Here is a 13340-nt window from a genome sequence, read left to right on the forward strand (position 1 = left end):
TACGAGAGGAGACGAGAGAAAAACTACTTGGGTGGTGTGAGGTTGGAGAAAGGAAGTAACTTCTACTATGGAAAAAGCGTGAGGTTCTGTCTGGATTATTTTTCTTGAGTAACAAAAGCCTTAAACTGCTGAATGAAGAGCACCAAATCATAGCATCCCAAGAACTGGGAAGAAGACCTGTTTCATCTGGAGGGAAATAAAAATAATTTTTAAAACACCATATTTGTGCCTGGAAGAAGGGCTAGGAAATTATCCTAGGCCCAGACTATTAGAAGTCTCCTACCCCTGGAGGAAGGGCAGCAGCATTGAAAAGTCACAAACACTGAAACCCCAGGACACAGACCCAAAACCGAGGCTGAAGCAAGCAAGACAGTAGAGAATATTCTTCCTATATCCCTCCAGCCCACCACCATCAGGCTGAGAAGCACCAAAAAATGGGCAACACCAGTCTACCACTAGGGAAGGAGAGAGTAGAGGCACTCTTTGAGACGTAGATATGCATAATAAAGGCCTAAAGCTGGGGTGGAAAACAGTACAATTGAAGAAAATCTTCCAGTAAGTTAGTCCCCACCAGAGCACAAGCAAACTAGAAGAATTTGAAGCTACTGCTGCACTGAAGGTAATCAGCAAAAGCAGAAACAGAACTCAAGCTCAGATCAGCCTTGTCTCAACCTCCCTCTGTCATAACCACCCTTAGTAGTGGCTTAGCTAAAGAAGTGTGTTCATTCCCAGGCATAAATACTATTTAATTCACTCTCTACTGTTTTACACATTCAGTATTCGATTAAAAATTACAAGACACAGAAAAAGTAAAAATATCCTGCTGTCAAGAAAATGATGCAAATAATGTAATCAGATTCAGAGATGACTTATTTTGTAACTATCAAAGAATTTAAAATAACTGTGGTTCATATGTTAAAGGCTTTAGTGGGGAATGTAGATAACATACATGAATAAATGCAGAATTTTAGCAGAGAGAAACTGTAAAAGATGCAAATGAAAATGCTAGAAATTAAAACTAAAGAAGCACAGCAACAAAAGAGAGCGCCTTCAACAAAATAACCAGTATACTCAGTACATCTGTGGAAAAAAATCAGTTACCTTGAAGAAAGGTTAGTAAAAATTAGCAGAACCAAAAGCAAAAAGCAAAGTGGTGGTGGTGGGTGGGGGACATTCAAAACAAGAAGAGCACTTAAGAGCTGTGCAGCAATATCATGGTCTAACATATATCTATTTGGAATTCCAGAAGGGAATTCACCTAAATAGACGGAATTCTGGGCCATAAACCTCAATAAATTTGAAGGACTAAGAATCATAAACAGTGTTTTCTGAACATAACAGAATTAAATTAGAAATTAACAGAAAAACATGGAAAATTCACAAATATTTGGAAATTAAAGAAAACATTTCCGACCAACCCATGAGTCTTAGTGGAACTCCCGAAGGATGTTAGGAAATATTTTGATTGAATGAAAAGGAAACATAGGGCATGTGGGATGCATCTAAAGCAATGCTTAGAGGAAAATTCATAGCATTATGTTATATTAGAAAAGGAAAAAAAGTCTCAATAGTTTAAGCTTCCACATTAAGCTAGGAAAAGAACTGCAAACAAATCTAAAACAAGCAGGAATAAGGAAACTATAAAGAACAGAAATCAGTGAAATTGAAAACCAAAAATGAAAACCGATGAGGCTGATCTTTTGAAAGATCAAGATTGGTAAGTCTTGATCTTGAAAAAAGAAGACACAAATTACCAATATCAGGAATTGAGCATATCAGTACAGGTCTAAAAGATACTAAGGTGTAATAATGGAATATCATGAACAACTATTTTTGTATATTTGACCAATTAGTGAAACAAATTCCTCGAAAGACAAATATTACCATAGTTCTCTCAAAGAAGAAGTACATAACCTTAATAGCCCTATATATGTTAAAGAGATTGAATTTATTATTAAAAACCTTCCAACAAAGAAATCTCCAGACCTGGATTACTTTACTGGTGTGTTCTATCAAATGAAGAAACAGTACCAATTCTATACAAACTGTTCTAGAAAATAAAAGAGAAAGGAGCACCTCTCTCGTGACAAGAAAATGGGGGTGTGGGGAACGGGGATCAACATTCCTCATGAATACAGACACAAAAATCCTCAGTAAAATATTAGTGAATCTAATCCAGCAACAAGTAAAAAGGATAACACATCATGACCAAGTAGAGTGTATCCTGGGAATTCAAGAGAGAGTCAGCATTCAGATATTAATCAATGTAATTAAGCATATCAACAGACTAAAGAAGAAAAATATTCGACCAACCTAGTAGATACAGAAAAATAATTTGACAAAATTTAGCATCTATCTATGATAAAAATGCTTAGCAAACTAGGAATTGAAGGTAACTGCCTCCTCTAAAAAACCTAGAGTTGCTATCATACCTCATGGTAAAAGTCCGAGTGCATCCCTCTAAGATTGGTAACAAGGGTGTTTGCCCTCATCACGGCTCGTCAGCATCGTTCTGGAAACCCTAGCTAGTACAACATGGTAAGAAAGCATAGTAAAATGCATAAATGATTACCAAGAGATTTCAGTACTACCATGAGAAAAGTGAAACCAAATAACTTTTTTAGGTGTTACTGTAGAAGCATTTTTTTTATACATAATGCATATGAGCTTATTTCCCTTTTATGGCTCTTGGTAAACAAGTGAGAATAGCAGAGGGGTGGTACAGGGTAGAGAGCTGAAGTAGTGTTGGGTGCATTAGACTTCCTATAAAAGGCCAGTTGGTGGTGATTTTGAAAATAAAGCTCACTTAGCCAGTGATTATCAGGAATAAAGGGAGAGAAGAAATAGCCTGTGAACATTGTATGCCAGCCTATTCCCCTTCTGTAGAGAAAAGCATCTGCTCCCATCTAAGAGCCCTATCCCCAGGTATTCCTGGGGCAGCAGAAATTGGACTGCTCTCTCAGTGGGCTCTCCTGTGACCATCAGTAGCCTGCGCTGGCAGAGCTGTACCAGTAATGCTTTCTGGAGAGCCCAGTTCACAGCTTTCCCTATTGAATTTTGGGCAGGTCTCCATCTCTACCTTTAACTCACTTTATTCTCCAGTGTGCTCTAAAATTTATGGGAGCAATTCAGTATTTATCATTACTATGCGTATTTTGTTTTCTACATTTGATATGATTTTGTTGGTATTTTAGGCATTTTTAACTCCAGTAATAACATTTCTAATAAAAAAGAATATTATTGCAACCTGTTTCCATTAAAAGAAGTATTCTAGTAGATGGAATCCACCTATAAGTCTCAATTTGACAATTTCATATTAAAATGGATTCCTTTAGCCGTCAATATGACAATAAAATTAATGTAAACATTCTTGACGTTAATACTGTAATTAAGCAGTACACCAAAGTAAATAATTTGTAAACAGACAGATCTGAGTTTAAATTTCAGCACTGTGATTTTTCTGTGTAGCCTAGAACATATTACTTAAGCTCTCCAAGTATATTCTTTCATGTTAAATGAAGATAATAACAGCCTTGTAGATTGCTGAGATTAATGTTTATAACATGCCTGCATATGGAATGTGCTCATTAATCCTAGTAGCTATCACTGTTCTTGGCAATTATTGTTAAAAGTTAGCATTTATAAACTACATATTTGTATACCGTGGTTTAAAAAACATTCTGCTTATAAAATTGTTAAAATCATGTTTTAAACTAGTTAGTAACAGTCAAGAGGTAGTACAGTGCAGTGGTTAAGGACATCGACTCTGGGTTTAAATCTCGGCTCCATGACTTACTACCAGGCAGACTTTGAGCAAGTTGCATAAGCAGCCTGTGCATCACTTCCTCAGCTTATAATGGAAGCAACAGCAGCACATTTCTCCCAGGACATTATGAAGAGTTAATCAGATTAAGTACATAAAAGGTTCAGAAAAGTTGCTGACAAAATATTGTGTGTCACTTTTTGTCATCATTATTATTTTTAATTTGCTGACTAAAATATTGTTTGTTGCTTTTCATTTTAGGTGAATCTCGGAAGCAATCAGTACCTTTTCTCCGTCGTCGTGGACCCTAAAGACATGCCCTGCTTCTGCTTGCGCCATGACGTCGATGCACTCCTCTGGCAGCCGCACTCCAGCCAACAGGACGACATGTGGGAGCACATCGCAACTTTCAACGCTTTGGGTATAAAGCAAGCTCTTTGATGGCATCTGTCATTATATCAAAAATTACAGTCATCATTTTTTTTTTAAGTTTATCTTTTTTTTCTCATTAAAAATTTGAGCTATTTTAATTACATTTGGATTGATTTGTGCTGTAATTTGGTTACTGATACTATATTTGATGAATTTAGTACTTTTAGAACAGTAGGACTAATCTGTTTTTATGCTTGTACAGAAGATCAGTGCAGCAGAGAAATCAAAGTGGTTATCTTACCGCTTGCATCGTTCTAATCAATTATTTGTTTATTCCAGTTAAGCTGTACGGTATTAGAATATGAGCAAGGGAGTGACAGTACTCTGCATGGAACTTGTATTCAGGTTTCTTCAGAGTAATCTTCCAAAACACTGTAGAATTGCTGTAAGGTAATGCATATTAGGAGACATCTTTCATGGGACTTTAGTGCAGAGAGAGCCATTATAATGCAAACACTTAGGGAAAATGGTAATAAGCAGAAATAAAATTTATTCTGTAGAATAAAATGGAAAACACTGGTTTTAAAACCAGGGCTTGAAAACTTTTAAACTACATAATTATAGACTTATGCAATAATTGATTTTGTCAAAATACATTAGCATTGTGTGGGAGAAAGTTTTTACATGAATTAGCCACAGTTAGTGCTTTATTTAAAGGTTATTTTAAACTGGCAACAGAAGTAAAATTAGGCATTTTGATTACTATATGTGCACAACCCTAACTGTAGAGGAGATTTGTCAATTATTCCTTAGAGTTAATAAAATAAAATAAAATAAACGGTTAAACTGGTTAATTCAGACTCCAAATGGATTTTAATGACCTGAAATAAAGTTTGATTGAATAATTTAACTGCGTAATTTCTAGCCTCTCCACTATAATTCCTATTTTTTTATTCTCTATCTTTTTTAGTAAGAAGAAACTCTTATAATTTTCATATGCTCAAATCTTCGATTTGTATCCCCAAATTCTCTAGTATAGAAGAATTATACATGAGTTTAAGTTAAATCAACATTACATTAGATATGTAGTCTTGAGATATTATAAACATTATGAATTTTGTCAAGGTTAGCATGATAAACTAATTTTAAGATGCCCAAATTAGGTATCTAAATCTTTTTCCTTCTCAAACCCTGCTTAATATTAAAAATTATATTTATTTGCTTGTGCTCAATGGTTCCTTTGCTCATTCATTGTTTGATGAAGACTCAGTTTACATTAGTGTTATATTTTTATTTCACATGTTATAACATTCAGTAACCATGTCCCAATCTGAAAATCCTAATTTATATTTCAGAACATAAACGCTGCTTTAATCTGTAAAGATAATTTTTAAAAAGATAAATACTTTTTATTTTCAAAGTTTAATTAGTTTTCAAGGAATGTCCTAATGAAGTTTTTAAAATTAGATATACTCGAATTTTTTTTCAAGCTCAAAGTGGTCTCAAAGTTCTACTTCTGGGAGCTGAAGTACAACAGAATTCTGTTACAGTGTTAGTGTTGGTGTATAAAAATACCACTAACACAGAAATAATGAGAACATATTGTGCATATTAGTACCTTCAGAAATGGGGCCTACATTATGAACACACTCCTAAAGTAACATTATAATGGTATCCTATAAACATTTTCCCATTTATATGTTAAGAAAAAACAAAAAGATTCTGTAATGACACATCTGTGATTTATAAACCTAATTATTAAATTGGCATTTAAAGATATTTTGGCAGGTTTTTAGCATTTTAGATTTTAGAATTTTAGTGTCTTAATTATTCACGGAATTGATATGGTGCTATATTGTGCTTTTCTTTTGTTTCTTAGAAATTAAAACTGTATTTTTGCATCAGTTGGGAGAGATTGACTGAGGCTAATCATTAATTGTTGAGTATTTATGGTTATATTTCATTTAGGCATTTTAATTTATAATAAAATTATGAAATTTTAAGTCACAATTTTTCTCCTCTATAATAAATAGTTTTTCTTTTGTTTGTCTTGTATTTCTTGGCAGGCTACGTCCAAGCATCAAAGAGAGACAAAAAATTTTTTGCCTGTTCTCCAAATTACTCCTATGCAGCCCTTTGTGAGTGCCTTCGTCGAGTGTTCATCTATCGGCAGCCCACTCCATGTCCACTGTGCTTTACAACAGAAAGGAAGGCAGGCAAGTAGGGCAGGTTGCTAAGCAGCAAGTAGCAAGCCTAGAAACCAATGAGCCTATTTTAGGCTTTCAAGCAACAAATGAGAGATTATTTGTTCTGACTACCAAAAACCTCTTTTTAATAAAGGTAAATACAGAGAATTAGTTACTCCAATATGTTGGCTTCTCTGTACTGGGAAAAGTGTCAGTGGTAGCTGGAAGACTGGGCAGTTATACTGTAACTTACTGAGTTAAATAAAATTATCTTTTATGAATTTTTTATTTTTTAAAGGATATTGGAAATATATTCAAGAGATTATGATTCTATAAAAGCTATCGGATAAGGCTGCAAATTTAGAAAAAATTGGCTTCTGTAAACTTAAAGATATTAGCACATGTAATTATTTTTTAAAAACAGGCTAGAATCTCATCTTTTGTATGAAAAATGTACAATTCAGTGTTAAAAATAAAAATATTTATCATGTACTCTGTTCATTGATATAGTTTCTACTTTCTGTGCCTATAGAATGTATAAGAGTTAAAATGTTGATTCTCATAAATACTTCATGAAATGAACTGAATAGCTGAGGCAGAGGGGGAAATAGAACAAGAGTACAGCAGGTCTAATATTGTTAAAGTTTGCTGAGAGACCTTAAGTGTTTTTTCAAATTAAGTATAATTTATTTAATTTTTATTCATTTGCTCTTCCATAGACATAGACAATGAGATGATAAAGTTCTAAAAAGTATAGCTCTTATTTATTACTGCATTACAAACCACCACAAAACTCAGTGGTTTAAAACAAGGATGTTTTATAATTTCTCATAATTCAGTGACTTGACTGTCTCTGTTCTACATGGCCTCTCATCCTCCAGTAGATTGGACTGTGCTTCTTCCCATGAGAGAGAAAACATTCCAAGAGGGCAAACCCTAATGTACAAGACCTTATCAAGCCTGTACTTCTGTCACATTTGGCCATCTTCCATTGAACAGAGCAAATCTCATGGTCAAGTCTAGAGTCAGTGTGGGCGGGGGGGATACATAAGGACACAGAAGGCAGGAGGTATGATTCATTGGGGCCATAAATGTAACAGTCTACCACACATAATTTGTCCTTATATTTCTACAGTTAAGAGAAAAGAATTCTGTTTATACATTAAAATTATATTTTGCTATAAATTTTAGTTTCTCATATTATTTCCTTGATTTTTTTTTTTTTGTATGCCTTTACCTGGAAAATTATTTACTTTTTATAGCATTTTTAGCTATGCTTCTAAACCTCAAGTTGAATTTTATATTTTTAATAGGGGAATTGAGACCTTAATATAAGAGGAAGGAAATGAAGAAAAGAGATATAAGATAGAAAACACTTGTTCCTAACATATCTCTTGCCTATCTTTCCAAGTGTTTGGCTGAATTAAATTTTAGTAAGAGAAGGAGAAACAAGTTTGAGAAATAGAAAAGGAAGAAAAAGATGGCCTACGGCTTCTAAACACGACGTCAATGTCATTTCCTAGGGAGAAGTATTGAGACGCTAGATAAAAAGTTGAGGAAAGTCCTGAGAAGTGGTAGTAACATTTGGAGTCCTAGTAGTATATTAGGGAAGAGACTGGATATCAAGCATCGTGAGGTCGTGAACATAGAGAAAAAAATGTACAGGTGAACCAAAAACCAAACCGTGATATCTCCAGAACTTTTTAGTGTCATTGTAAAACTTAATGAAACGAAAGACGATTTAGACAGTGAACTATTAAAAACCTTTATTATGTGACAGATTTAAATTTTCTTTAAAATTTACCCTAAAGATCATAAATACCCTCTTAAGGAATATAAGAAAAATACAGATTTGAGTGGGTGTGTATATAAACAAATTTCCAATTTTTTCAAGTTTCCAAACTTTTCAATTTTTTCCTTTGTACGTGTGGTTTTCACATGACTAATATTAAATTGAAAACTATCAAGATAATTAGTCTTAAGTATTATTGCATATTGATCTATGTTAAGAGAGTAATAGGTCTAAAGCCATGTTTTCTTCAACTATTTCAAGGATTCCACGAACATTTAATTCAGCTTAAACAGTGTTCTAACTTTTTATAATAAATACATTTAAATGAGACATATGCTATAAGTGCTCTGAAAGTAGTACCTTGTATTTTTTATTTTTATCAAATTATAAGTTGTAATTTATGATAGTAATAAAGTAGTACTTTATCATCCTAGAGGCATTTAACAATATTCATTATTTCAACATATTTAGTAAGTATCAATTACCATAATATAATGTTTTCATTTTTAAGAATAATGCAGTGCTAAGATGAAGAGACAGAGCCTATATTTTACTGATTGCCAAATAAAATTTCCCTTTGGAAAAAAAAAGTGGTGGAGGGGGGTAGGTGGAATGGTTATTCTGTTAGAAAGAAGTTTAGCTAAGGATGGAACCCATTTGAGAGCAAGCAGAAGAGTCTCCAATGGAAAGGGTCAGAAACAGGATAAGAGACTGCAAAAAATTAACACAGAAGTGCAAAATGTCATATGGAACTACTATGAACACCAACAACTTTGACAACACAGAAGAAATGGATAAATCCTTAGAAATATGCAACCTACCAAGACTGAATCATGAGGGAATATAAAATCTAAACTGACCAATTACTTGTAAGGAGATTGAATCAATAATCAAAACCACCTAGCAAACAAAAGTCCAGGACCTGACAGCTTCACCAGTGAATTCTACCAAACATTTAAAGAATTAATACCAACCTTTCTCAAACTCTTCCAAAACACAGAAGAGAAGGGAACATTTCTAAACTCCTTTGACTAGGCCAGCATTACCCTGATACCAAAACTAGACAGGGATGCCACAAAAATATTACAGGTTAATATCTCTGATGAACTTAGACATAAAAATCTTTAACAAAATATTTAACAAATAAAATTCAACAACATATCAAGAAAGGATCATACAGCATGATCAAATATATTGATTCCAGGGATGTAAGGATGGCTCAACATCTGCAAATCAATCAGTGTGATACACTACAATAAAATGAAGCATAAAAATCATAGTAGCCACAGAAAAACATTTGACAAAATTCAACATCCATTTATGATAAAAACTCTCAACAGCGTAGATATATAGAGAACAGACCTCAACATCATAAAGCCCACAGCTAACATCATGCAAATGGTACAAAGTTGAAAGCTTTTTCTCTAAGATCAGTAACAGGACAAGGACGCCCACTCTTGCCACTTTTTTTTTTCAACACAATATAGGAAGTCCTAGCCAAAAGCATCCAAATGGGAAAGGAAGAAGTAAAACTGTCACTATTTTCAGATGACATAGAAAACCCTAAAGATTCCACACACAAAAAAACGTAGAATTAATAAATGAATTCAGTAAACTTGTGGGACACACAGTCAATATACAGAAATCTGTTCTGTTTATATACACTAATAAACTATCAAGAGAAATTAACAAAACAATCTCATTTACAATTACATCAAAAATAATAAAATACCTAGGAATAAAGTTAACCAAAGACATGAAAGACCTGTATACTGAAAATTATAAGACATTGATGAAAGAAACTGAAGAAGACACACAAGGGAGTGGCCTCCTATGCTCATGGAATTATATTGTTAAAATGTTCATACTGCTCAAAGCAATCTACAGATTCGATGCAAACCCTATTAAAATTCCAATGGCATTTTTCACAGGAATAGAACAATCCTTAAGTTTATGTGGAACCACAAAAAACCATGAATAGCCAAAGCAAACTTGAGGAAAGATAAAGCTAGAGGCCTCACGCTCCCTGATTTCAAACTATATTACAAAGTTACAGTGATAAAAACTATGGTATTGGCATAAAAACAAATTATTAGAACAGAATGGAGATCCCAGAAATAAACCCACCTGTGTATAGTCAGTTAATCTACAACAAAGGAGCCAAGAATATACAATGGGGAAAGGACAGTCTCTTCAATAGTTGGTGTTGGGAAAACTGGACAGCCATTAGCAAAAGAATGAAACTTGACCACTGTCTTACACCATATTCAATAATTAATTCAAAATAGATTACAACCATGAATATAAGACCTGAAACCCCAAAACTCCTAGAATAGAAAACAGGCAGGAAGCTCCTTGATGTTGGTCTTTGCAATGGTTTTTGGATCTGATATCAAAAGCAAAGGCAACAAAAGCAAAAATAAACAAGTAGACTACAGCAAATAAGATCTGCACATTAAAGGAAACCATCAAAATGACAAGGCAACCTACCGAATGGGAGAAGATATTTGCAAATGATACATCTGAAAAGGGGTTAATATTCAAAATATTTAAGAACCCATATGACTCACCAGTATAAAATGTCCGATTAAAAAATGGGAAGAATATCTGAATGGACATTTTTCAAAAGACATATAGATGGCCAACAGGTACATGAAAAGATTCTCAGTGTCACTAATTATTAGGGAAATGCAAATCAAAACCACAATGAGTTATCTCCTCATACATTCTTTAGAATGGTTATTATTGAAAAGACAAGAAATAAATGTTATTCAGGATGTGGAAACCCTTGTGTACTGTTGGTATGTAAACTGGTGTAGCCACTACAGAAAACACATGGAAGTTCCTCAAAAAATTAAAAATAGACCTACCATATAATCCAGCAATTCCACTTCTGAGTAATTATCCAAAGGAAACAAAAACACTCGAAAAGATACATACTCTCCCATGTTTATTGCAGCATTATTTACAATATCCAAGATATGGAAACAAGCTAAGTATTCATGGATAAATGGATAAAGAAATTGTGGTATTTATATAGAAGGGATTATTATTCATCCATAAAAAGGAGGAAATCTTGCCATTTGGGACAGCAGCCCAGTGGTCCCAGTGGCCCGCCACCCAGAAGTTACCCCCTGGCCAAAAACCCAATTCACGTTGAGAGTTGGTGTGTGCGGTGTTCATCTCGCAGTGTTAACTCCTGAAAACCTGTCCACCAAAGCTTTATTTATGTCACTCCAGTATAAATGCTACACAGTATTGTCCCCGACACCCAGAGGCACCCCTGGCACCCTGGGGAACATTCCATCTTTACTGTATGTATGTAAAGAATCCAGCATCACTAATAAAGCTGCTGTTTGGCTGGGGGGCGGGGGAAGGGCACCATTTAGATCAAGTCCTTTGCCTGCCCACTTCCTCAGCGTCTTAGTACCTCCTCCTGCCCTCATACAGTGTCTCCACTCCTTTCTTCAAAGACAGCTATCTAGCTCTGTCTTGTTCTTCCTGAAAACCACTGCAAAATCTCAAGTGATCATTAAGAGACCTTTTCCACCATTTTATATCCAGGGCCTGATACCGGTCCAAATGTGTAATAAACAGTTAATAAATGTGTTAAATAACTGATTAAAAATTAAGAATGATTAATGATGTTAAATAATGCTTTGAAGTAATATCACATTTCTGTAGAGAAGAGATATTACAGGTTAAATCATTGCATAGGCATTTCAAACATTCTATTTGTGATTATAGAGATGAGACAAGAACAAATGGCGAGTTTATGTATGGCAAATAATAAGTAATAAAACTAGTATGTTAGTCATTGCTGATTACTGGAAGAGTATTTTAATTTCTTTTTAGATGTTTGTCTTAATGAATAAGTAATAATAGTTGAGCTAGTAAAAATTAAACCTAATGATGGGATGTTGGGGTAATAAGTGAGATGTAAGCCCTTCTAAAATTACTATGAATGATGAGCGAAAATAGCGAACTTGTGAAAGGTGATCAACTAGATCCAAGATATTTTATGAAGCAGTTTAAACAAGGTGGTAGGTATTATTGCACCAGTAATACACACATTTAATTTTTACTTACTCATTAGAAGAAAATGTTTATAACCTCAGAGTTGAAAAGGCTTTTATGACCCAGAAAGAAAAATCAAAAAGGAAAACATTAATGAATCTTATTACCGCAAAATGTAAAATTTATGACCTGTTCTATTAACAGTGGTAAAAGGTAGACAACAGACAGAGGATATATGCCAGTGCATAATAGATGAGGATAAAAATCCAGAATATAAAAACTATAATAAGAAAAAAGCCAAGAAATGACACAATAGAAAAACAGGCAAAAATATGAACAATCATAGAGAAAGAAATAAAGATAGCTAATAGGGTTTGTAAAAGTTGCCTAGTCTCCCAGGTAATCACAAAAATAGGTAAAAATTTAAAAATTTTATAACATTAAATATTGGCTAGGGCATGGGAAAATGGGCACTTTCCTGCACTGCTGTTGGGAGTGTAAATAGGTACTGAAGGACACTCAGAAGTATATATTAAAATAATAAAAATACTTTCTCTGTCATCCCAGCAATACTATAAAAATACTCAACAGGTGCACAGGGAGACAAAAATATAAGAATACACATTGTGGCAATGTTTGTAATTAAAATTTGGAGAAATCCAATCTAGAGGAATGACTAAATTGTAATATTTTTATATTTGAATGCTATATATTAGCATTTATAAGAAGATTTAGATTAAATCCCTCTTTATGGGCCTGAAAACTCTCTGACACTCATTATATAATATTTTTTCCCTTTCTCACTGGAGAAAGATGGTGTTAAATTATAACATCGATGATTTACAGTAAGATTTGCATGCTATTTTCCAAGAAAATAGATTCTTCTATGAGAAGTCTTTCTTTGTTCATAAAACATTTTTCTGCTGTTTAATATATCTATTAAAAATAAGAGGAAATACACCCTAGCACCTCAAAAGAAATAAGAAAATTAAGATTGAAAATTGCCTAGATTATAAAGATTCTGCCATGGGAAGGAAATAAAAGGAGCCAACACTTTGACTTTGCTTTGAGCAAGCATCTTGGATTTAAAAGCAAACAAACTGTGTTTCAAGAGAGGTCACTTGCGTTGAGTCTCTTGCCAGCCTCATCCATTCTGAGATTCTGTTCTACTTGTCTTTTCCTCCAGGAGAATAGCCCAGGCATGTATTAT

The 13340-nt window shown here is 33.8% G+C and overlaps 1 protein-coding gene across 1 annotated transcript in view; it reads left to right on the forward strand.

Moving 5' to 3' along the window:
* The window catches only part of NUDCD1 (NudC domain containing 1), a 58241-nt gene extending 51419 nt beyond the window's left edge, over positions 1-6822 (forward strand). The window contains 3 exon segments of the mRNA XM_039853720.1: positions 4025-4184; positions 6202-6315; positions 6318-6822. Of these exon segments, the coding sequence (XP_039709654.1) occupies positions 4025-4184; positions 6202-6315; positions 6318-6493 (450 nt within the window). The 3' untranslated portion in view covers positions 6494-6822.
* Positions 6823-13340: the final 6518 nt, after the last annotated feature.

Source organism: Pteropus medius, unplaced genomic scaffold, assembly GCF_902729225.1.
Source record: "Pteropus medius unplaced genomic scaffold, Ma_sr-lr_union100, whole genome shotgun sequence".
NCBI classification, from domain to species: domain Eukaryota; kingdom Metazoa; phylum Chordata; class Mammalia; order Chiroptera; family Pteropodidae; genus Pteropus; species Pteropus medius.